At 34.8% G+C, this 24,031-nt stretch overlaps 1 protein-coding gene across 1 annotated transcript in view; it reads right to left on the reverse strand.

The window, feature by feature from the left end:
- The window catches only part of ADAM9 (ADAM metallopeptidase domain 9), a gene marked incomplete at its 5' end in the record, with an annotated part of 83,744 nt that overhangs the window by 33,722 nt on the left and 25,991 nt on the right, over positions 1–24,031 (reverse strand). The window contains 8 exons of the mRNA XM_084231616.1: positions 921–1,092; positions 7,674–7,807; positions 8,936–9,017; positions 12,688–12,857; positions 14,151–14,222; positions 16,422–16,487; positions 18,003–18,198; positions 19,170–19,246. Coding sequence (XP_084087742.1) covers positions 921–1,092; positions 7,674–7,807; positions 8,936–9,017; positions 12,688–12,857; positions 14,151–14,222; positions 16,422–16,487; positions 18,003–18,198; positions 19,170–19,246 — 969 coding nt within the window. The remainder of the gene's footprint in view (positions 1–920; positions 1,093–7,673; positions 7,808–8,935; positions 9,018–12,687; positions 12,858–14,150; positions 14,223–16,421; positions 16,488–18,002; positions 18,199–19,169; positions 19,247–24,031) is intronic.

Consider the following 24,031-nt stretch of genomic DNA (forward strand, 5'->3'; position numbering starts at 1 on the left):
AAGGCCTGGAAAGAAAGACTTGGTCAACATAACAGTATAATGTTAATTTAGAAATTAACTTTGTTGGGCCTAATTAATCTCTTAGGGTTATTGTAAGGAGTACACCATGTAAAACAATTAACAGAAGTCCCTGATGTACTGCATATTAATTCTAAAATGTGACGTCATCTGCAAAAGCCAGCTGTGGTTGGGTAAAGAACTTATGGAAAAGACTGAGAATATAACCTCAGGTTACAAACAATTAAACAATTTTTGTTTTATTTTAAGTTAATGCAGTGCCTCAGCAGAAAGGACTTCAATGGGCCAATTTGAGACAGGAATGGCTATGATACACAGCAATAGTCATAAAGATTTGGATGGGCTTATGATAATAAATATGGACAACAGGTCTGAAAAAGCTGGAGATAGCAGGTAAACTGAAGGGTAAAAGGAAAGAATGCTACTGTGAGTGATAAGAATTTCACTGATTGGCACTGAGTAAAACTGGTTAAAAAAATACTGTTTTTATTAAGCATGCTGAAGAATAGACCAGGTTCAACTTGTTATTACTAAAATTAGTAAGAATATTTATTTCTGCAAAGGCAGTGGCAAAATAGGGAAAGCATTAAAGTAAAAAGTCAAGTGAAAAAATTGGTTTCTTCATTAAAGTAAATATATGATCTAATAATCATATCAAAAGTGGTGGAAGGTAGCAAAACATAGAAGAATAAACATGGGCACCAAAACAGATGACACCATCAGTTATGTTCTGGGAAGGAGATGACCAATCCCAGGTACATATCCCCACAGACAAAATACCAACCCTCATTTGCCACTAAATTTTACTTTAGCTGCCATGCCAGAGTTCCCAAGGCAAACTATTTACTTTTTGAAAATTCCAAGATTATTTTCACAAACCAAAAATTGAAAATTAAACTGACCTTTAGAGTCCCACAGTCACACTCTTCTCCAGGATCCACCAATTTATTACCACAGAAAGGAGCACTATAAGCCTCATCAGGCTTTGGAATATTAAGAAGGCAGTTTCCTCCTTTATTTAAAGTTAACTTCTCAAAGTCCTCTGCACTGCAATTACTAAAGTTTCTAGAACCTCTATAATAAAGAATAAGAAAAGATATTAAGTCATAGTTATTATTTACTTTAAAATTTTTAAATCATGTCTTCATGAGTATATGTATATATAATATTTTAAATATTTCAAATGACAGAAAATAAGCTAACAAAAAAAGAAATGAGAATAAATAACCATTTCTAATAAATAGAAAACATTATTTCAGTTAGCTGCATAATTACTCATTATTTACAATATATTACTTCTATGAAAGTATCTTCCAAACATATCACTTACATTTGAAATACAAAATCATAGAGTTCATCTGTCAGAGGAGACCTTAGAAATCATCTAGGTCTATTTAGAATTAAGTTTCATGTACTTTCCATAGTAAAAATCTTTCGAGTATTTGAAACTAGTTATGTTTCCCCAATCATTTTGTACAATGTAGGTTAATATTTTATGTTCTTCTCACGATCACTTATTAGAAGCTACATGAAAACAAGGTGAATGGGCTATTCTAGTGAGGAAGCATATAGCCATCAGGAAGCAGAATGCACAGTATCAAATTTCAGCTCAACTTTAAGTTTTAAAAGCCTTTTATGATAATTCCTAAGAAATATGTTCAATATTTTGAAGGCTAAATGGTCTTCTACATGATGTCTAGGTAAAAATCACACAAATTCAGTTTTGGTGTGTCCTACATGTTGTATTTTTTTAATTATTGTTTTCCTCAATAACTATAACAGACATAGGGTTATAGTAAGCAGCATACCATATAAACCAATTAACGAAAGTCCCTGATGTACAGCATATTAATTCTAAGATGTGACATCATCTACCAGTTATGGTTGGGTAAAGAAAAAGAACTTATAGAAAAGACTGAGAATATAGCCTCAGGTTACATATAACTGACCAATTTTTTGTTTATTTAACAATTATTTAAAATTTTGTTTAATTAACAATTATTGAACAATTTAGTTTATTCAATAACTATAACTATTCTCAGATAATCTCATTAATGACTAATTTTTGAAGACAAGTAGCAAACAAATTCATATATACTGCAAGAATCTAAGAAAACCAGACTCACATTAAAATTTTATCTGCATAATCTGATGCTCTGCAAGAATCCCTTTTTCATCAGTTTAAGCAACAGTACTGAGTAGGAGTGAAGCTAAAAATCTGTTGCATTATAGTCATTAAGGAAGATAACTAAGTGAGTCTTTCAGTCATTCAAGGAATCTAAGAAAAAATCCTCTCTGTGAGAACCTACACCGATACATTTTCTACTTCTCTCTGTTAACTAGTCCAAATTCTCCAAGGAAGTAAATAGTTCTGGGTATTGGTTCTTGGGTATTGAAATAAGTCTACCTTGATATTTACAGAGCATCCCACACAAAGACAACAAAAAACATTCTTCTCAAATGCACTGGAACATTTTTAAGGAAAGGCCATGTGTTGGGAAACAAAACAAGTCTCAATAAGTTTTTAAAGACTATAATCATTTCAAACATCTATTCAGTTGTTATGACATTAGCACTCAGTCAAAAGAAGAAAGGGGAAAACCATTAATATGGTTTTCTAAGACTAAGTGTAGTGCCAGGAAGGCACAGAGCTGGTTTTCCATGATTGGAGCAGACAGGTAAAGGAGAGTCCTGGAGCCCTCTGAAGACCTCAGGAGGCATTGAGGAGTAGCAGACCGTGAGCCTGTGACAACGCTGGATGTGCCATGGCAGCACAGGAGATAACCAAAGTCCAGAAACTGCAGGAAGAGCTAAAGATGCTGCAGGAGCACAGGAGGTAGACAAGGTCCGGGAACTGCGGGATGAGACCTTGAGTGGAGGAGGAGATGGCCCACGAGGACCAGCCCACAACCCCTGAGGCAGCAGAATCATCGGGGAAGAAAGGACCACAATTTGGAACTCGCCAATGCTGACACAAGGACCAATGGATAGACTTGGACTGACAATCCTGCCAGAGGCTGAGGAACTTTGGCAGGTTAATGTTATATTTTGGGGACCCTGGGGGAGGATGGTATTGTTTGTACACTATAGGAGATGGGAATCTGGGGGTGGCCAGTGGGCCTCAGTGGCCAAAAGCAACCTGTGTACTGCCCAGCATTCCAAGGGCCACAGCCCGGAGAGGCAATGGCCAGAGTAGAGGAAGGGGCAGGCATGAGAAGAGCCCAAGAGGCTGAGGGAGGAAGCCCTCACCAAGTTCTCTGCAGCAAGGCAGACGAGATGTATCAAAAAGCCAACTTAGAAAGGCAAAAGCTAAAAGCTGGTGCTGAGATTGGCAAGCCCTGAGTGGCTATTAAGCAGCCTAAGTATGTTAAAGAAGGCCAGTGAGTCTCTTAAAATCACCTGGGGATGATGCCCTGTTCATTTTCAAGTAGGGGTGAGGAGCTGAAAAACCCATCCTTGGGGGAATGGGTGGGTACATGGCTTATGGTGGAGTCCACAGCCAAAAAGAGAGAATGCCAGAGAGCCCAGTAAAGAATGAAGATTCGCCAGGGGCTAAGAGGCCTACTGGCCTCTGGCCCCCTGGCACCCCTGCCTGCCATGTACCTGGTTGCTGCACTACATGTAAAAGCTCAATAAAAGCCTGAAAAAGCCACTGAGGGTTCCAGGACTCTACTTTACCCTTCTGCTCCAATCATAGAAAACCAGCTCTGTGCCTTCCTGGCACTACACTAAGCAACATGCTACTGAACAACTATTGGTAAATGAGGAAATCAAAGGTGAAATAAAAAAATACCCAGAGACAAATGAGTATGAAAACACAAACTATCAGACATTAAAGGATAAAGCAAAAGCTATACAGATCTACCTCAGGAAATAAGAAAAATCACAAATTAAAAAAATCTAAACCTACCCTAAAGGAACTAGAAAAAGAAGGGGAAAATCCAAAATCAGTAGAAGAAAGAAAATAATAAATACTAGAGCAGAAGTAAACAAAAGAGAGATTCAATAGACAATTTGAAAAATAATGAAACAGAGTTAGAGAGAATAGTCAGGCTATCCCTTTTTGAAATGTATACCCACATAAAAATTTTAACTTTATTAGGATACTAAAATTAAATTAAACAGAAAATTATTTTCAAAATTTCAATTGGTTCTTTGAAAAAAAAATAAACAAAATAGACAAACTATTAGGCAGACTCAAAGAAAACAAACAAAAACAGAAACAAAAGAGAAGTTATAACAGATATTACAGAAATACAAAAGATCATAAAAGAATATTATGCATGCCTATATGGCAACAAATTGGACAATCTAAGAAGAAATGGACATTTCTTAGAAAAACACAACATTAATAAATTGAATCAAGAAAAAAATAGAAAATCTGAACAAGCACAACATGAGGATCTCCCAAAAAAAAAAAAATAAAAGTCCAAGATAAGATGGCCTCACTAGTAAATTCTACTAAACTTTCAAAGAATTAATATTTAACCTCAAATTCGTCAAAAAAATCGAAAAGGGAAAACTTCCAAATACATCTTATGAAGTCAACACTGCCCTAACTCTAAAACCAGAGAAGACATCACAGAAACACACACATACAAACTATACACCATTATTTCTGACGAAAAAAGATATAAATTCTCAACAAAGTACTAGCAAAGTGAACTCAACAATACATTACAACATCAAGCGGGTTTTATTTCAGGGATGCAAGGATGGTTCAACATATGCAAACCAATAAGTGTGTGATATACCCATATCAACAAAAGGCAGGACAGAAATCTGTGATCATTTTAATAAATGCAGAAAAAGCATCTAACAAGACTCAACATCAATTACAATTTTAAAAAAGACCTCAACAAACTGTGTATAAAAAGAACATACCTCACCATAATAAAGGTCAATTATATCATCAAGTGAAAAATTTTAACTTCATTAGAATACTAATAAAATAAAATTAAAAAGAAAACTCTTTAAAAGTTCAATTGGTTCCTTGAAAAAATAAATAAATAAAATGGACAAAGCATTAGGCAGCTTAAAGAAGAGAAACAAACACAAACATAAAATCAGAAACAAAAGAGAAGTTATAACAATTATAACAGGAAAAAGTAAAAAATATCTACCTTCATATTGTTCAATACAGAAGTCCTGGCTAAAAAAAATAAATGAAAGTATCACACTCCCCAAATTCAAACTATGCAAATAACACAATATAGACAAAAAAATTTCAAAAACTCAAGAGCTATTAGAAATAGTAAAAAGTAGCAGATCACAAACCAATACACAAAATTATGTTATATTTCTGAATGCAAATAATTAACCAGCAAAGAAATCAGGAAAATAATCTCATGTATAAATCCCATTAATAATAATATCATAAAGAATTAAACATCTAAAATAAATTTAACTGAAACTAAAAAGTGAAATGTACTGAAAATATAAGAAACTGATGAAAGAAATAGAAAACCAAAAAAATAAAACACAAAGAAATGGCCAGAATGGAAAGAATTTTATGCTCAATGATCAGAAGAATCAACATTGTCAAAATGGTCATTTTCTTACCTTAAGCAATATACAGATTCAGTGCAATCCCTATAAAAATTCCCATGGCATTCTTCACAGAAATATAACCCAAAAAAAAAAAAAAGCCATGAAATTTATTTGTAACTACAAAAGACCCTGAATAGTACCAAAAAAAAAAAAAAAAAATGAAAGTATCACACTCCCCAAATTCAAACTATGCTACAAACCAATATTTATCAAAACAGCCTTATATTGGAATAAAAATAGACACAGAAATCAAAGAGAAAAGGATAGAGTCTAGAAATAAACCCACAAGTATATGGACAACTAATTTATGGAAGAAGGAATGTCTCTTCAGCAAATGGCATTAGTAAAACTAGATAGCCACCAGCAAAAGAAAGATACTAGACTACAATCTAACATAAACATTAATTAAACATGGATTATACCTAAAACTATAAAATACAGAGAAGAAAATGCAGGTGATGTGCTCCATGATATTGGCCTTAGAGATAACTTCAGAGACTCAAATCCAAGAGCAATGAAAGCAAAAACAAACAACAAACTACATGAAACTAAAAGGCTTCTATAGAGAAAGAAACAATCATCAAAACCAAAAGATATCCTACTGAATGGGAGAAAATATTTGTATATCACATGTCCAATAAGGGATTAATATCCAAAATATATAAAGAACTCATAAAATTCAACAACAAAATACAAATAGCCCGATCAAAAATAAAATTCCACAATAGCATTTTCTTAACATTCCTTAACTCTGAGTTCTCCTTTCTTATCCTATTGTCTTATCTCATTGTTGATTATTCATTTCCTATTCTCTGAATTCATCTCTTTCTCAACTTCACTCCCAGCCAAAGCAAACACTAAGTTTACTTTCCTCTCCTACAGGAAATCTTTTACAAACATATAACTTCCTATGAATGCAATTACTTTTTTCTTAATTAGTAGAGTTCTCTCATAAGCATTGTTCTGATTCTATCATATCTACTTTTGAGCATAGTTATTGACTCAAAATCAGAGTTTAAATTCTTCTTGAGAGCTTCTCTTTAAGCCAGAATATGATTAGAATTGTACTCTGAGATCCGAAGATAAAAGAGTGGCTAACAGTTTGGGTTGTTTTCTTTTTTTTCACTTTTCAGTGCTCCAGGAGTTTGAGGGAGGAGGAAAGGGAGAAAAGAATTGGGGCCATAGATATTCCCCTAATGAAATCTTCTTCAGTGTTGGTTAAAGATAACTATCTTTCATATCTAATTTTCTCTCTGGCTCAGCTTCTTCTCCACAGATGCCTGTGACAATGCCCACCTCTCTGTTTAGCACTACTGCCTTCCAAATTAAGAAGGAACCCAGGTTCCTTGAAACCTATCTAAACAAAAAAGAGGTAACTCAACAGTTTATGTTCACCCTTAGACCTTCTATTATAATTATTTTTGAACCCTGGCAAAGAGGGAATCTAAGATCATAGACTCTCGACTCAGACTTCCTGATTTCAAATCCCACTTTCACCATTTACTTAGATATGTGTGACCTCAGTTTCCTCATTTTAAACAGAAGTATAAAGATACCTGATCAGATTATTGAGCATTAAGTAAATTAATATCTTTTTAAGTGCTAAAAACAGTGCCTGATACACAGAGTTGAAAGTCAATTCTTTTTCCTCTTTATCTTTTCTCTCAGCTTTATCTATAAAGTAGGGAATGTTAGTAGGATATATATCAGGATTTCTTCTACTTTACAGTGCCAGTGCAGCACTTTCTCACAGGGTTTATTTGTGAGTAAATGCTATATAGTCCTTCAATCTAATCCAAACTGCACTGAATCTACCAGAAACTCTTCCCTAATTACTAATTGAGATGCAAATTTTTCTACGGTTTTATATTCTTTGGGTCCATCAATTGGTTTATAGATAACGTAGTTACATACCTGCCTCTACAGGTTTCTTGGAATAATTTATTTAATTAAAAAATAGATTTCTGGTTGGGGTAACATGTAATTAATTACAGGTAGCACTATAATTTTTCCTGTTGTTGCAACATAGACATGAGTATACTGCAGAGACTTTTAAAAAATTCATCTACAGTACCATGTTAGGAAGAAAGAATTGAATTACTCACGATGCTCCTGAATTCATGATACAGCTCTTTGCACCACAGAAACAATCTCTGCCATCATCATGATTCATTCCAAGGTTATGGCCCAACTCATGAGCAACAATGGATGCGAATATCTCCACTGTAATTTGCCCAAACTGTGCCAACACAAGAAAAGGAGTAAATAGGTTTCTGGACACAAGGATATGGTTTTGTTTCTCAGATTATTTTTTCACAAAAGGTAATTTGTCGGGCCTCCCCTGATGGTGCAGCGGTTGAGCGTTGGGCTGCAAAGCTGCCCACAGACTCTGCAGCGCCGGTTCGTTCCCCGGCTGCCAGTGAGGGTCCCACAAAAAAAAAAAAGTTAATTTGTCACTATGATGTTAAGTGACAGCCTGCATTACAAATGAAGCATCCAACAACAGTCTTTACACATTTCAGTCTAGTAAAAAACTAGTGTGATCCAACATAGTTATAATGGAGATAGACTCTTTAAACCATTAATTTAGCACCAATAGATGATACATGGTGGTTCATGGGAAGACAAATTCATGGTTCTAGTTTAACTTTCTCAAATGTTATCTGTTTTGTCATTCATAAAAAGTAAGGCGCTAATAAGTATTAGAATGACAGTCCAGTCTGTAGTGAAAGAGAACACTTGCCTCTTCTCCCATATCCTTCAAAATACCCGAAAGATTGCTTTAAAGACTTTGGGCAACAAAGGACACAGAAACATCAATTCCAAAGAACACCTGCACCCCTATGTTTATAGCAGCACTGTTTACAATAGCTAAGCTTTGGAAACAACCCAAATGCCCAAAAATAGATGACTGGATCAAGAAGATGTGGTACATATATACCATGGAATATTACTCAGCATTCAAAAAAGATAAACACATGCAATTTGCAGCAACATGGATGGCGCTGGAAGGGATCATGCTCAGCGAAATAAGCCAAAAAGAAAAAGAAAAATACCGGATGGTCTCACTCATAACAGGAATCTAGAAAACTTAAATAAGGGACCAGGAAAATGAATAACTATAAGAAAGTGAAAATCAGAATCAACAAAAAACTATGAAACAGAGACACTTTTGGGGGGTGGGGGGCGGGAGGGGAGGGATTGGGATCAGAATGGGGGGGTTGCAATTGTATGGGGAATATAAAAATAAAATTTATTATTTAAAAAAAAATAAAAATAAAGACTTTGGGCAAGAAGTAGAGAGTTAGAAAATAGCAGACACTATTGTAAGGTACATCCAAAGCTGAACTTGAAGAACAAAACGTACCACATTAATTCCACCTGCGTGGCTCCTTGAACACACTGTTCCCACAAATGCCATTCCTGCAGTCCCACCAAAACCTTTCTTCCTAAATGAAAAAAAAAGGTAAAAGTTAGTAAATATACTTGGGGGAAAAAAGGAACACATTTTACCTAGATTACTTCGGGTAATCTTAAACTTGGCTCAGTAGAACTTACAAAAACTGGGGGTGAGATGGCAAAATAAGTAACATTATAAAATCAGAATACAGAGGTGTGATGCCATATTCCTGAAACATACAGTGCTCTGAACCAACATTAACTCAACAAAAAAAAAATTAATAAAAATAAATAAAATCAGAATACAAATATGCCTTTTCCCTTTTAATTATCAAAGAAAGATCAGTATTACAAATTCATTTTTCAGATAATGAAGATATGTTTTAGATACCAAATCAAGCTTTTTCCTGACTTTCAGGTAGGTGGAAAGGCTTTCTTAAAATGCATGACATTTATTGATTCAAAAATTTTAGTGGCAGGAACAATTCAACATGCTTTGGCATGTCTGAGGCTACAGGCAGGAAGCATAGGAAGCACAATAGTCTGCACATGGTTCACTTATTCTGCACATGCTTGTATCTCAGGCATGAACTATTCCCTCTGCCTGGAACTGAATTCCCCAATATGCACCTCAACTAATGCCCTCATCTCCTTCAAGTCTTCAATCAAAAGCCATCTTCTATTTGAGGCTTCTCTTGCAATGTGACCTAAAATTTCAGCCTCACTCCTCCAACTTTCCATCTACCCTCCCTGCTTTATTTTCAATCCTTACCACTTTATCATTATTTAACATATTATATAGACCCACATATCTCATTTGTGGCAAATCTTCTCCACAGAATATGAATTGCATGAGAGCAAGAATTTTTGTTAGTTTTATTCACTGCTATACCTCAATACCAAGAGTATATATACCTAATAAATATATTTACAAGAATGAATAAATCCCTCTGGGACATCTCACCAGCAAGGAGAAGAGGATGTGATAAGGCCAGATTTATAACATGCTGTAGTCAGATAACCCCGTAATGAACCAATAGTCCCTAAATCCCACAGCCATAAACTCAGCATTTACAAAAAACCTTTAGATGCCCATTCTTAACCACAACACAGCCAAATGTTACAAGACATGTAGGAAATGCCTCCAACATAACAGATGGAGACCACAAATAAGAGGGAAAGGCAGCTTGGTAGGCGTGGTTGGGCAAAGCATAGGAAATATGTTCCAAGTCTATTCCTTCTGATCTTTTATAAACTAGATGGCATGCAGACTGCTATGCAGATACTGGCAGGTACAATTTTACTAAAAATTAATAAAAAGGTCAAAAATCAGCCTTTTTGATTATGGGGCCACAAAAATTCATTTAGGTATTTTAAGTGTCTTGCTTTAAATTAACTCACATAACAAAGCAAAGAAAACAAAATCAAGGGAAATTTCTCCTCAGGAGGAAAAAAGATGTGAGTTTTAGTTACCATCAACATTGAGGGAAGCAAAAAAATTACATAATTTAGAACTTTTCTTGCACTAAGTCAGCCCATCAAGCCAGAAATTTTTTTTTTTTTAGATTTATTTATTTATACAAGAACAGGGGTACAGGCCAGAGGCACAGGAGGGTGAGAGAATTCACCCAAGACAGAGCGGGGAGCAGAACACGCAGACGCCTGAAAACCACTGCTGCGGGGAGCAGCAGGCGAGACAGGAGAGTGCTACTGTGCCATGTGGGTATCTCCCTGGCTGGCTAGAATCAAACCCGCACTGCAGAGGCTGGGGACAGTTTCATAGCGCTGCGCTCAACTGGATGTGCCAGCGGGGAGGCCCCAGAAAATTTTTAATGAATGAAATTTTTAAATATTTAATTGAGGGTTTTTGTAAGTTTTTAGAATGTATTTGCACTAAGTGATTATGTAAGCTAAAGTTTTATTATGGTGCCTAAAAATAATAGACAGAAATGAAAAAAATGTAAAATTTTCACATCATCAGCACTATCTCAAAAAGTATTTAAAAACTATTATATACCTGCAATAAGAACTTGATTATATAAAAATATTAAAGGGGGAAAAGGGCTATTAAGCACTAAAAACAAGGTAGTGGAAATAAAAAATTCAATAAACCTCAAAAATTTTAGGAGAAAAATTAAAGAAAATATCCCAGAAAAGGGAACAAAATGATAAAGAGAAGGAAATGAAAAACATGAAATTAGAGAACAAACCCAAGAACTCAACACTCAAATGAAAGGAATCCCAGAAAAATAGACTAAAAATAAAGAGTGAAATTATCTACAAAATAACTTGAGAAAAATTCCTAAAACAGCAGGACATCGGTTTCAAGATAGAAATTACCAACTAAGAACAAAGCACAAGGAGTAATCAAAGAGCTATACCGAAGAACAGCCCCCATGAGCTACATTACATTCTCATTTTATTACTTTTTATTTTTTTTTAAGATTTATTTATTCATGCATATAAGAACCGGGGTACAGGCCAGATGTGCAGGTAAGAGGATTCACCAGAGACAGAGGGGTAACAGAACAGGCACATTGACTGAAATACACTGCTGAGAGGGGCAGCGGACTAGACAGGAGAGGTCTGCTGCACCATGTGGGTATCTCTCTGGCTGGCCAGAATCAAACCCACACTGCAGAGGCTGGGGACAGCTTCACTGTGCTGCGCTCAACCGCCTACACCACCAGGAAAGCCTTTGTTACTTTTTAAAAACGAGGTCATATTTGAAAAACCCCAGACCTGCTAAAAAAGAACTACCCAAAAACATATCAAAAAAATTGATATGAGAACCAAAGTGCATGAGAACAAGAGAAAATCCTACAAACTCCCAGAGAATGTAGAAAAATCCAACAAATCCAAAGAATCTGGAATCAGAAGAGTTTAAGTCTTCCAAATAATAAAACTGGAAGTCAAAAGACTAGTTTCTAGAAGAAACTAGAAAGTATTATTTTTTATTAAAGTGATTTATTTTCTTACATCTTTGTCCATTTTTGGACATTTGATTTCTTCCCTCAGGTGTGGCTTCCCCAAGTCTCCCACCACGATAGCACCCATGAGCCATCACCATAGCCCCTTGTGCTCTTCCATCCCCTCTTCTGACTCCTCTCCCTCCCCTGCAGGAAAAAGCTAAAACTTGCAAACTGACCATAGTTCTGAAGCACAGAAAGTATTCTAAACCAAAATGAGGAGTAAACCCAAGGAAGAAGACAAAGTCATGGAAGAGGAATGCATGGAGTAAAGGTGACTGGGAATCCAACACAGAAGAGAGGTCCTATATCTCACTGTCACTTGTCCTGTGGTATTGAACTAAGTTTCCCTGATTTAAATGAAGGCTCAAGGCCTCCCCGGTGGCGCAGTGGTTGAGCGCTGGGTTGCAAACCTCTGCAGCAGCGGTTCAATTCCCGGCTGCTCCCTGGCCACCGGAGGAGGGTCCCACATGGCGCGCAGACCTCTCCTGCGGCCCGCTGCTCCCCTCAGCAGTGTACTTCGGTCCTTCTGCCTGCTCTGCTCCCCGCTCTGGCTCTGGTGAATTCTCTCACCCTCCTGTGCTTCTGACTGTACCCAGTGTTTGTATAAATAAATAAATATATATTAATAAATAAATAAATAAATAAATGAAGGCTCAAAGACCTTAAGAGGATATGATTATAATAAAAGAAAACAAGTAAAAAATTTTTTTTCTGACAATTTCATTAAGTCCTTTTTTCAATCACTTACAAAACTAGTTGTGCACTGTCATGTCTCCTACGTGTGATAAGAAACTTTTCCCGCCACTGCACAAAGTTCCCCAACACATCACCAGCACCACCGATTATGTTGATCAGGTTTCCATTTGTCCAAATCTCCAGTCCAACTAGCACAATTCGAATATTTAACATAATATACATCTAGGAAGGGAACAGAAATAAAGTTACAAAGTACCTCATTAAAAAATATGAGAATCTCTTTTAACCATATGATAAAGTAACAATACTGCTTAAACTAAAAACAGATCTCCCAACCCCCCCAAAAAAAATATCCTCTTCAACATCATAATTAACCTTTCAAGGATGTCAGTTAACCCATTCATAAAAGTAATAGAATTTCAAATCCTTTTAATCTTCTTTTCCAGAATCTTACCAACTCTATAAATTTTAAGTTTTTCGTATATTTGGTATAAAATTGCCCCTAAATAAAAGCAAGTTTATTTACAGTCCATATTTATTTCACTTAAAGTAAAAAAATATCACACACTTTATAAATGGGAATGAGTTTGATTACAAAGGCTACCCCAATTATTACCAAAATTATGGAACTCATATCTATTTCAGAGATAGTGTAAGGAATAAATAGGTTAATAAATGTGCAGTTGGCTCATTTTGTGGCACACAATAAATAACACCTAATGATTTATATATAAATTCAGTATGAGCATAAAACACTATGATAGTGATCATTATCGGTTTTTTTTTTTAAGATTTATTTTTTATACAAGAACCAGGGTACAGGCCAGATGCGCAGGAGGGTGAGACGATTCACTGGAAAAAGAGCGGGGAACAGAACAGGCAGACAGATGAAATACACTGCTGAGGGGAGCAGCGGGCAAGACAGGAGAGGTCTGCTTTGCCATGTGGGATTCTCACCGGCCGACCGGGATCGAACTCACATGGCAGAGGCTGTGGACAGCTTCACAGTGCGGTGCTCAACTGCCTGCACCACCAGGGAAGCCTCATTATCATTATTATTGATGTTCATATTACGGGAATGTTTTGTGGACAAACATGTACCTATTTTTTCATTATCTCCCACTGAACTCCAGAATCTCAAGCCAAATCTCATGTACATATACACATACATATAAACACTGTCATACTGTGGTTTCAGAGCAGAAGCTTGCCTTATTCAAACTAAGATCCTCTCAGTAAAAATTAGAAGATATTTTCATAAATCCCAAAGTATCGGAGTCTCTTCTCTCTACTTTGAAGACAGGTTATATTATAAAATCTCTTGCTCGTCTCAAAGTTTTTTACTTTTCTTTCAAACATAACATTACAAAACAAATTAGGAAACAGATTGCTGAAAGATTGAATTATTTAAGCCCCACAATAATCAGAGTTAAAATAAGATAATTTTTAAATTTTGCTCTGAGACTCTGATAGAATAAGATATAATAATTCCATCTGATCGAAAATACAACTTACGCTATCCAAGTAGTTTGCTAAACGAATCATTTCTTCTCTCACTGCTGTCTGATTTCGTCCCATCATGTCATACTGAAAAGCAAAGAGGGAAAAATCAATCATCAAAAAATCTAAGGAAAGAAAACTCTACAACCGTTATGAAAATAAGAATCCAAATATTTCCTCTGAACCAAGAACTGGTTCATTAAGACATTACCAGCATTTCAAATAAACCTGAACAATGCATTTTAGCAATAAATAGGAATACAAGAAATATAAGTTACAGGTGTTAATAGTGAACAAGCATAGTTTTTCCAAATCAATGCAATTTTATTTTTTTTTATTTTTTTTTTAAAGATTTATTTTTATTTATTTATTTATACAAGCACTGGGTACAGTCAAAAGCGCGGGAGGGTGAGAGAATTCACCAGAGCCAGAGCGGGGAGCAGAGCAGGCAGAAGGACTGAGGTACACTGCTGAGTGGAGCAGCGGGCGGCAGGAGAGGTCTGCACCCCATGTGGGACCCTCCTCCAGTGGCCGGGGAGCAGCCGGGGATCGAACCGGCACAGCAGAGGCTGTGGGCAGCTTCGCAACCTGGCGCTCAACCGCTGCGCCACCGGGGAGGCCCTCAATGCAATTTTAAAATGTTTATTCTTAAGGTGTTTTTATTCATTTTAATATAAAAAAATTTTCATTCATTTTTCAAAGGTAGAACTTAGAATAATCAAAGTAATCTTTACAGGATATCTTTAATCTTTATATTCTGTATAGATACAGTAATAAAGGACAATCTAAAGGATATCCTGACCCTTTCACCCTGTAATCTAAAAACATTACCAATAAACCATTTCTAAAATCTTGGTTAGGGCCTCCCTGCTAGTGCAAGGGGTTAAGCACAGCACTATAAAGCTATCCGCAGCCTCTGCAGCACCAGTTCAATCCCCCACCGGCCAGGGAGCAACCTACACGGCGCAGCAGACCTCTCCTGTCTCACCAGCTGCTCCCTTCAGCAGTGCATTTCAGCCATCTGCCTATTCTGCTCCCCCTCTCTTTGGTGAATCCTCTCACCCTCCCTCACCACAACCACCCCACCCCCACGCCCCTCTGGCCTACACCCCATTTCTTGTATGCATAAAATAAATAAAAATCTTTTTAAAAAAATAATGTATGGTTTTGTTCTATGATGAGGACATTAATGTCAGAATATCTCAGATCTTAAACAGAATTTAATCATGATTCTCTGAGGGAAGAAAATATATATAATAGTTTGACAAGAATTGATTAAAATGGAACCGTTTTTATTTTGAACTTTTTCTCCGGTATATAATAAAGGGAAACATTTCAAATGTCTATTTTTATCACTTGTCCAAACACTCTACAGAAACTTTTCATCCACTATCTGGGGCAGAACTCATGCTCACTGGTATTCTCCCTATGCTTTCTCCTTCTAACACTTGAGGATAGTGAACTTACATTTGAGTTTCTTTAAATACGGCTTTTTTTTCCTTACATATCTACATAAATAATCTTTTTAAACCATAAAAATCTTCAAAATGATTTCTGTAGATCACATGAAAAGAATTGCCAATCATTAAATTTCTACAAAGTTTGCAATAAAAATCAGACAAAACATTTGGAAGAATCTGTACATTAAATACATAAGAACAACATCTAAAACTCCTAATTTTGTAAATGCTGAAATGCACACATTAATTTTCTTAGTTAAGAGAGACACAATTCTGAAGTTTGAATAAAGAAAATGCCCTGAAGTTATTCTGTGCAATGAAATTAACTGTAATTGCTATGAACTCTATTCCCTTCTTAAAGAATGCCAGGACCTAGAAGTTTTCTGTTTCTTAATGTGAAGTAAAGGTTAGCTAAAATCTTAAAAAACAGTTTCTAAGCTAAAATCCTAAAATCTAGTTTCATTAGGCAACAAAGCAACACCTGATTATTAGGATTTATCACTGCAGTACTTTAAAAAGTCATCTGAAATGGTCTCAAGACCTCGAAAGGCAGTACTATTTCATTTAAGCAATTCAGCATAAATAAATCACACACACCCCCAAAAAAAAAACAGAGAAAAATATCACCAGTAAAAAAATAAAGCTAGAGATAATCTCTATATTCAGCTTCTGGTGGTATTGTGAGTATTAAGTATGTTTAAAGGAAATAAGTTATTTTAGATTAAGAAAAGTCAACACGAATATTTTTTTTTTATATTTCCTACAAGAGATGCTCACTTCTCCTTTGCTTTTCATGAAAAAGAAGAAAAACTGTCACCAATCCTACCCTTTCCTTGTCTACAACAATGAACAGCTCCACATATCGGGTCTGTGGCAGGACAGCTCTTCTTCTCTGTCAAAACATAAACATCATAAACACAAACAAAAAGTCATATGGTCATGTTGTTCATATATAATGATCTTACCCTAATCTCTGGTAATTTATTTCATGTCTACTAGCAACATAAAATTATTTTACTTACAGCATCCTGTATCAATTAAGTCAAAAACATGGTTTTAGGACTTATTTATTGTTTGTTTTCCTAATAAATGTTGAGGTGACTTTTTTTTTAACTTTAAGTTTCAGGTGTATAGCTTTATAATTTTGGGTCAAAACATGTTTTTCTATAAAGTAGTATCTGCTATCTGTACTGATCTAAGAAAAATTCTAGTGAAATATAATTTGGCTTACCAAGTTTCCAAAGCAGACTTACTAATTTTGTAATATCATACTATACACACTCACACTTTAGTGGAAAACCCCAATACTATGCAATCATGATGAAGTATACATGTAAGTGGGGAAGAAAGACTATTTACTAATAACTATTCATTAACAAGTCAGAGCAGAAGAGACAAGGTTACAACTTTAAAAAGTGACTAGCTATAGCTTTAAACTATTGAAGAAAATAGACTGGTGACAACAGAGGAGAAGAGGGTTGGGGGGGGTGAATTAGGTAAAGGGAGTCAATTCTATGGTAGTGGATGGAAACTAGACTTTTGGTGATGATCATAATGAAGTATATATAGATATCAAAATATAATGCTGTAAACCTGAAACATATATGTTATGAGCCAATGACACTTTGATAAAAATTTTTAAATGACTAATTTTGTGATTTCATTGAAATTCTTATTACATATAGGATTAGCTAAAATTTAATGGCTTTCAATGATTAAAGTTTAAAAAAACAGTTCAACAGGCAAAAGAATGAATGGTAGAAAGGCAATGAAAATAATGTCATAAACTAGTATAAGTTAATTAAAATACACAAGGAGAGGCACAGGCCTCTTCCAAAGTAGCAGTATCACCTCATATGTAGAAAAGTGCATTGCCTACAGATACACTGGCCAAGTCCTAGAAACCTTCCAGTATAAGAGATTCATGTCAAAATTAAGTCCAGGAATTCTAATGAAGACTCAAAACAGGTATACAAGTGTCCCTGGAAGACATCTAAAAAATTAACATCCTAAGGCTAAATCTCCACCTCTGTCCCCAACACAGAACTCAAGAATCACCAATTCAGTTTGTGCAAAAGCTATCCAAATAAAAAATTCTACTGCTCTCTAAAAAGATGCAATGGGGCTCTTTAAATCAATGATTTTAAAAAAAAAAGCACAATTACTGTTAAAGATTTAAGCCCTAGTTTCCAAAACACATAGAAGCTTGGCTATAGATTCAAATTGGTAGCAGAAACTTTATGTTGCTCAGAAACTTTATGTTGCTCTTTATCCCCTAGAATGTCTGGCACAATGTCTGGCACATAGTTGGCACAACCACAATTAAAAGTATTGGTTGAATGCATAAATATATAATTATGATTGTTTTAAAACTTTAGTCTGAGTCATGAAGAAATAATTTCCTTACTCGGAGTAGCTGAGTGATGCTAGGAGGCTCTTCCTCTTCATTCTTTTTGGTTTCCTCCTTAATATCTTTATTGGAAACTCCACATTTCAGAGGCTCTTTGTGGGCATCATCCATTCGATAAAAGATGTGCTCAAAATTGGAGCTGTTTTGCAGAGGTTCAATCCCATAACTCACATTTTCTATATGCAGCAATCCTCTTAAAGTTGCAACACACATATATGTAAGGATGAAGAAAAACACACAGAAGAAATCAGAAAACCTGAATTCAAGTCCTAGTTCTTAACATGTATAAAAAAGGGTAGCAAGGTAGAGAAAAATATAGAGGCTCTAGAATGAGGCAGATCAAATTTAAAGTTCAAGACTTCTGCTTAACAAGCATCACTCCCTGAAAATTACTTAACCTCTGAGTGCTTACCTTATAATGGGAACCAATACTAAAGAGTTGCTAAAATACTAGAATCTAGAGCCAGAGGACCAGAGTTTGAATCCCAAATATTCTCTACTCCCCATGGGACTCAGTTACTTAACCCCTGAAAACCTAACTTATTTAATAAGTGCAAAACACAGTAACTGTTCTAGCAGAGTTATTACTTAAAGGAAGATAATAGCCACCTGGTTTGAGAAGTAAAATTGAAATATATTACTTTAATCATTCATGCAACAAACTAACCAGCAGTATCATTCTGCCAGGTCTTCAAGAAATGTTATTTTAATACTGTTAGCACTTCACTTGATAAGTGATACAATTTCTCTAAATCTCAGTTTGCTCACCTATACATTTGCTCACCTATACAGTTTGCTTACCTATACATTGAGATGAGTCCCTTTTCACAGTCATTATGACAAATGAAAGAATATAGCTGAATTTTTTTTAACATAAAGCACTAGAGAAATTTAAAGTATAATTTATTTTAAATAGCAAAACCTATTTAGTAGTCTCAGGAAAGTGACATTTTCTACTTAGATATTAACATCTTATTTCATAAACTGTAATATTTTCCTAAATAAACATGCCAAGAATGATAACAGAAACACAGCTGTATGACCTTCAGCAACACCAAAGTAAAATCTAATTCTAAGTCCCCCAAAATTACTTCATTTGGAAACAGATAAGTAAGGAGATAAGGAACGAGGGAAAGAAAAAAGCTGATGAAGAAAATTTCTTACCTAAGTCCAAAACAGTCACTAAGAGCAATGGATGAATTATAAACTCCCTCCACGTAGCCCCGATAATGACAATGATTCTAAATGACAAAAACTGTATTATCTTCAAATACTGTTACAATGCTAAAAATCATCGAAGAAATGGTAGAACTAGCAAAGTTACTTAAGGTCAGTAAACTAAAAATCTTATTTATACATTGGCATCTCATATTATATGGCATTATTTGGACAATCTTCAGACCACCTACTATCACCCTAAAATACACATGTTAGGACAAAATTCCAGAGGATGCTAAGCACAAACAGCCCTACCCCAATGATATTTAAGCCTAGAAGTAGAACAAGATAGCATTATGTCATGTTAACATTTTATATCACAGTAAATCCAAGAAACAACAGTGGCCAATTAACATCTAACACAAAAGAACCTTGTGACAGGCTATTGATGTCAAGGTAAGAAAATTCAGCATGAAAATTGGCAAAAAAAAAATTATTTTGAATAGATGATTTCCTCTCTTCCTATATGTACACTTATTATCATTATTATTATAATTGTTAATACATTTAGCCATCTAAATCATTTTACGTAATTATATGTAGTATATATGAAATTAAAATAAATCACTTTTATATATAGCAACATGGACAGATCCCAAATGAAAAATGTAGAATAAGGCCCTCCCTGGTGGTACAGGGGTTAAAGTCTCAGCACTATCAAGCTATCGCCAGCCACTGTGGCATGAGTTTGATTCCTAGGCAGGGAGATAACCCACATGGTGCAACAGAACTCTCCTGTCTTTCCAGCTGCTCGTCTTAGCAGTGTATTTCAGTAGAGCCGCCTGTTCTGCTCCCCACTCTGTCTCTGGTGAATCTTCTCACCACCCCCACGCCACCTCTGGCCTCCATCCTAGTTCTTGTATGCATAAATAAATAAAAATAAATCTTAAAAAAAATGTAGAATGAAAAATGTAATTTGCAGTATAACAAAGCACTTCTGTACAAAAGAAAAAACTAAAGAACCATTATTCTTAATGTTGAATAAGACACTAGCTAGTAGAAATACAGCATAATATCACTTTGAATTTTTTATATTACTAATACTATCAGATTTTTTAGTATAATACAACATTTTCTCATCTTCACACAATTGCAAAACACTTTTAAAAAAAGCTAAGAGGGGTGAGGCACATCAGCTCTACCAGGCATTAAAATATATAATTAAAGCCTTACTAATTAAATAATAGAGAACTGGTCATTGAGACCAACCAGTGGAACAGTATGCAAAGTCTCAAGATAAACCAAAAGTACATATGGAATTTTATACATGTGGCATCTCAAATCACTGGGGCAAAGTTGCAGTTTTTAATAAATAGTACTCAATCCACTGGTTTGAAATTTGAATAAGAAAAAAATTAGATTCATACCACACTATACCTAAGAAAAAATAAATTCCAAGAATCTAAACATAAGAAATGAAACAATTTAAGAACTGAAAAAATCATGGGTGAACTCCTCTTTAAGCTGGGTATGGAAAAAGATTTCTAACTATCATTCAAAAACTCAATGCAGTAAAAAACTGATGATTTTAACTACATTAAAAATTTTTTTAATTTCTATAGGGAAATAAACCCAAAAACCAAAAAAAATACATTCCAACTGGGACAAAATATTTGTGACTTATATCTTAAATAAAGGATTACTGTCCTTAACTTTAACTTTTAAAATATTCTTAAACATTGAGGGGGAAAGATGAGAAAACTGGGCAGAAGACATGGACAATTCACAAAAGATAAAAATGCCCTTACATAAATGAAAATATTTTCAATTTCACATGATAAGAACCCATGAGTCTGCACTAATATCAGTAAGTGAGGGAAAACTCTTCCTGATTGTATTATAGAAAGCACTGATGATATGGAATCACTGATAAAATTAGGAGATCACCCTTTTAACATAACAACTGATTCTGGCAAATACTAAATACTAAAATTACTGGGTAAAAATTTAAGAAGTAGCAAGTATTTACATAGTCCCAAGCCATATAACCATAAAGCTAATTACAAAGGTGAAAACAGTAAATTTACAGAAGAGAAATTAGCAGACAACCCCCTCACCAAATGAACACCACCAGCAATTGGACTAATTGCAGCAAATGCTGATATGATAAACTGAGAACCAGTTGCTATCACTTCAGTAGTAATCCTGCTAAAAGTGCACACCTAAATGTGATCATGAGTAAACATTAAAAATACTCAATGTAGGACATCTACAAAAATTGGCCTTTACTCTTCAAAAATACCATTGTCCTGAAATGCAAAAACTAAAGATTTCTAAATTCAAGGAAATTAAATGGACTCCTAAATGACTACAACACTTAAACATGGATCTTCTTATGCTATAAAGTGCACTATGGGGATAATGAAACAAACAATATTAGTAAGGACTGTAAATTTCAAGATTTTACAACTTTTTCTAGGGTGGGGCAATTGAAAACCACTGATGTTTTTCTTGCTGGTGTTTTGATATTGTCAACTAACTAGAGGAAAATGAATACCTTCCATTATTACAGATGAGGTAGCACTTATGAGTCGGCAATACAGTGACTCACAGCACTCAAAGGTTTCTACTTTCAACTACAGTTCAAGTTCTCTTATTAGACATGACTGAAATTCAGCCTTAGACATTTAGTTTACCAACTTGATGGTATTGTTTAAAAAAACTTGTTTTTATTAAATCTTTCAAAACATCCCATTTCTTTTTTTTAATCCTATTTTGTAAGTTTACAAAACATCTAATTACACTGCATGATTAAACAGGCAATTATAGATCAGAGACATTCTGTAGGGGAGGGGGATGGAGAAGGGTCGGGATGGGGTGGAAAGAGCACAAGGGACTATGGTGATGGTGCACGGTTGAAATGGTGGTGGGAATTTCACGGGGAAATCATACATTGTACAAATATGAAGAATGATGTAATAAATATTTTAAAAAATCATTATTGTTATTCAATAGTCTGTCCACAAAGAATATGTTCAAACATGTTGTCTTAAGAAAAACTCCACTCATCTACCTTTGTGAAAAAAAAAATAAAATAGAAGGCAATTGGCATACTAAAAGGAAAATACATGTCACCCTTTACAAAATAGTGCATCAAAAAGGACAAATTTAAACTATATTTAAGAAGTGGCAAAATAAGATTTTAAGTGCCATTTTATTTATTTTTTTTAAAGATTTATTTATTTATACAAAAACTGGGGTAGAGAGCAGAGGCAGAGCGGGAAGCAGAACAGGCGGATCTACCGAAAACACAATGCTGAGGGGTCAGCGAGCAAGGCAGGAGAGGTCTGCTGCGCCATGTCGGAATCTCCCTGGCCGGCCGGGAATCAAACCCGTGCTGCACAGGCTACGGACAGCTCAACAGGCTGCGTTCAACCCGCTGTGCCACCTGGGAGGCCCGTGCCTTTTTATTTAGAGAGATCAGTGCTTTCTTTCTTTTTTAATGTTTTGAGACTAAATATGCTAAGTGTTAAAATGGGCAATATAAACAAATGTTGGTTGCTCTCCTATGTATTACAATATTTTCAGAAAGCTAGTGCTATCATTACTAAATATTCATGCCTGGTATGTTCCTTAATAAATCCATAATGGTTAATTAATTAATAAATAAATAAGCACACTGCATGATTACAGTAAAGGTACAAATGGCCGGTTTCAGAAACAAAAAAAACTGTAAGCACGATATGAACTAGTGGGAGCAGAAGAGTACAGAATAAACTTGAAATTATAACAGATTCTGGCCTCAAGAGGCCAGAATTTTTCAGAGGAAACAAAGAAAATCAGTTCATTAGGGGAGTTAGTTAAGAGATTTTCTGAGGCAGTTGCAATGTACCCCAAAGTTCTAAGATATAGTCATTTGGAATTTTATTTCACAGAGCAACTCACATAAAGTGGTTATTTAAACTTTGTTTCTTTGTAAAAAAAAAAAACAATAGTCTTTGTGAAAGACACAGATAACAAAAAGCCAAATAATAGCTTTACAAATTACTTTTATCTTAAATAATAGAATTGTGAGGAAAAACATTTAAATTTTATCAATGTAATATAATTGGATTTTATAATCAATGTTATATATCAAAGATATTTGACAATTTAGCCTTATGCAAAAAGAAAAAATCTGGTACCAGCATTTAAATTTGTATCTCAAATCTACAATCACACTTTAATCTACCTAAACAATATTCAATAACTTTAGTGAACAAACAACTCCACTGATCTTAATTTATATTTCTGAAAAACCCGGGAAAGCATTATTCCATAATACTTTAAGATAACAGTTATATAAATTTCTACTATTTTTAGCAATTTAAAGTAATATACTTTATATGATAATATTTATTGAATTAAAAATAGACTAAGTAGCTTACAAGTACTACTAATTTAAACCTCCCAATAATTTCACAAAGTTCTAGTTATTATTCCCATTTAAAGGTAGGAATACTAAGACACAAACCGGTTAAAGTAACTTAACCAAAAAATAAACGACAGAGCCAAGATTCAGGTCTCCAAATCCCATGACAAGAAACATCTCCAAGAAGGAAATGATGACTGTTTTGTTGAATGGTATAAATTATGTTATCTTTGGCCTTGTGCCATGGTTTTCTTTAGATGGAGGATTGGATCTATAAATGAGTGGAAAGACGGCTTATTTGTAATCTAGTTTATGCTACCATGTAAATTTAAGTTCCTTTATTAATTTGCTAATGGATAAGCAGAACACTAAAATAAAGGAATAGAAAGTGGACTGGAAAAGGGTAAGGCTCAGTCAGCATTTTCTTATTTTTTAATTTACTTATAATTAATCTAAA

The sequence above is a fragment of the Talpa europaea genome (assembly GCF_964194135.1).
Source record: "Talpa europaea genome assembly, chromosome: 4".
Classification (NCBI taxonomy): Eukaryota; Metazoa; Chordata; class Mammalia; order Eulipotyphla; family Talpidae; genus Talpa; species Talpa europaea.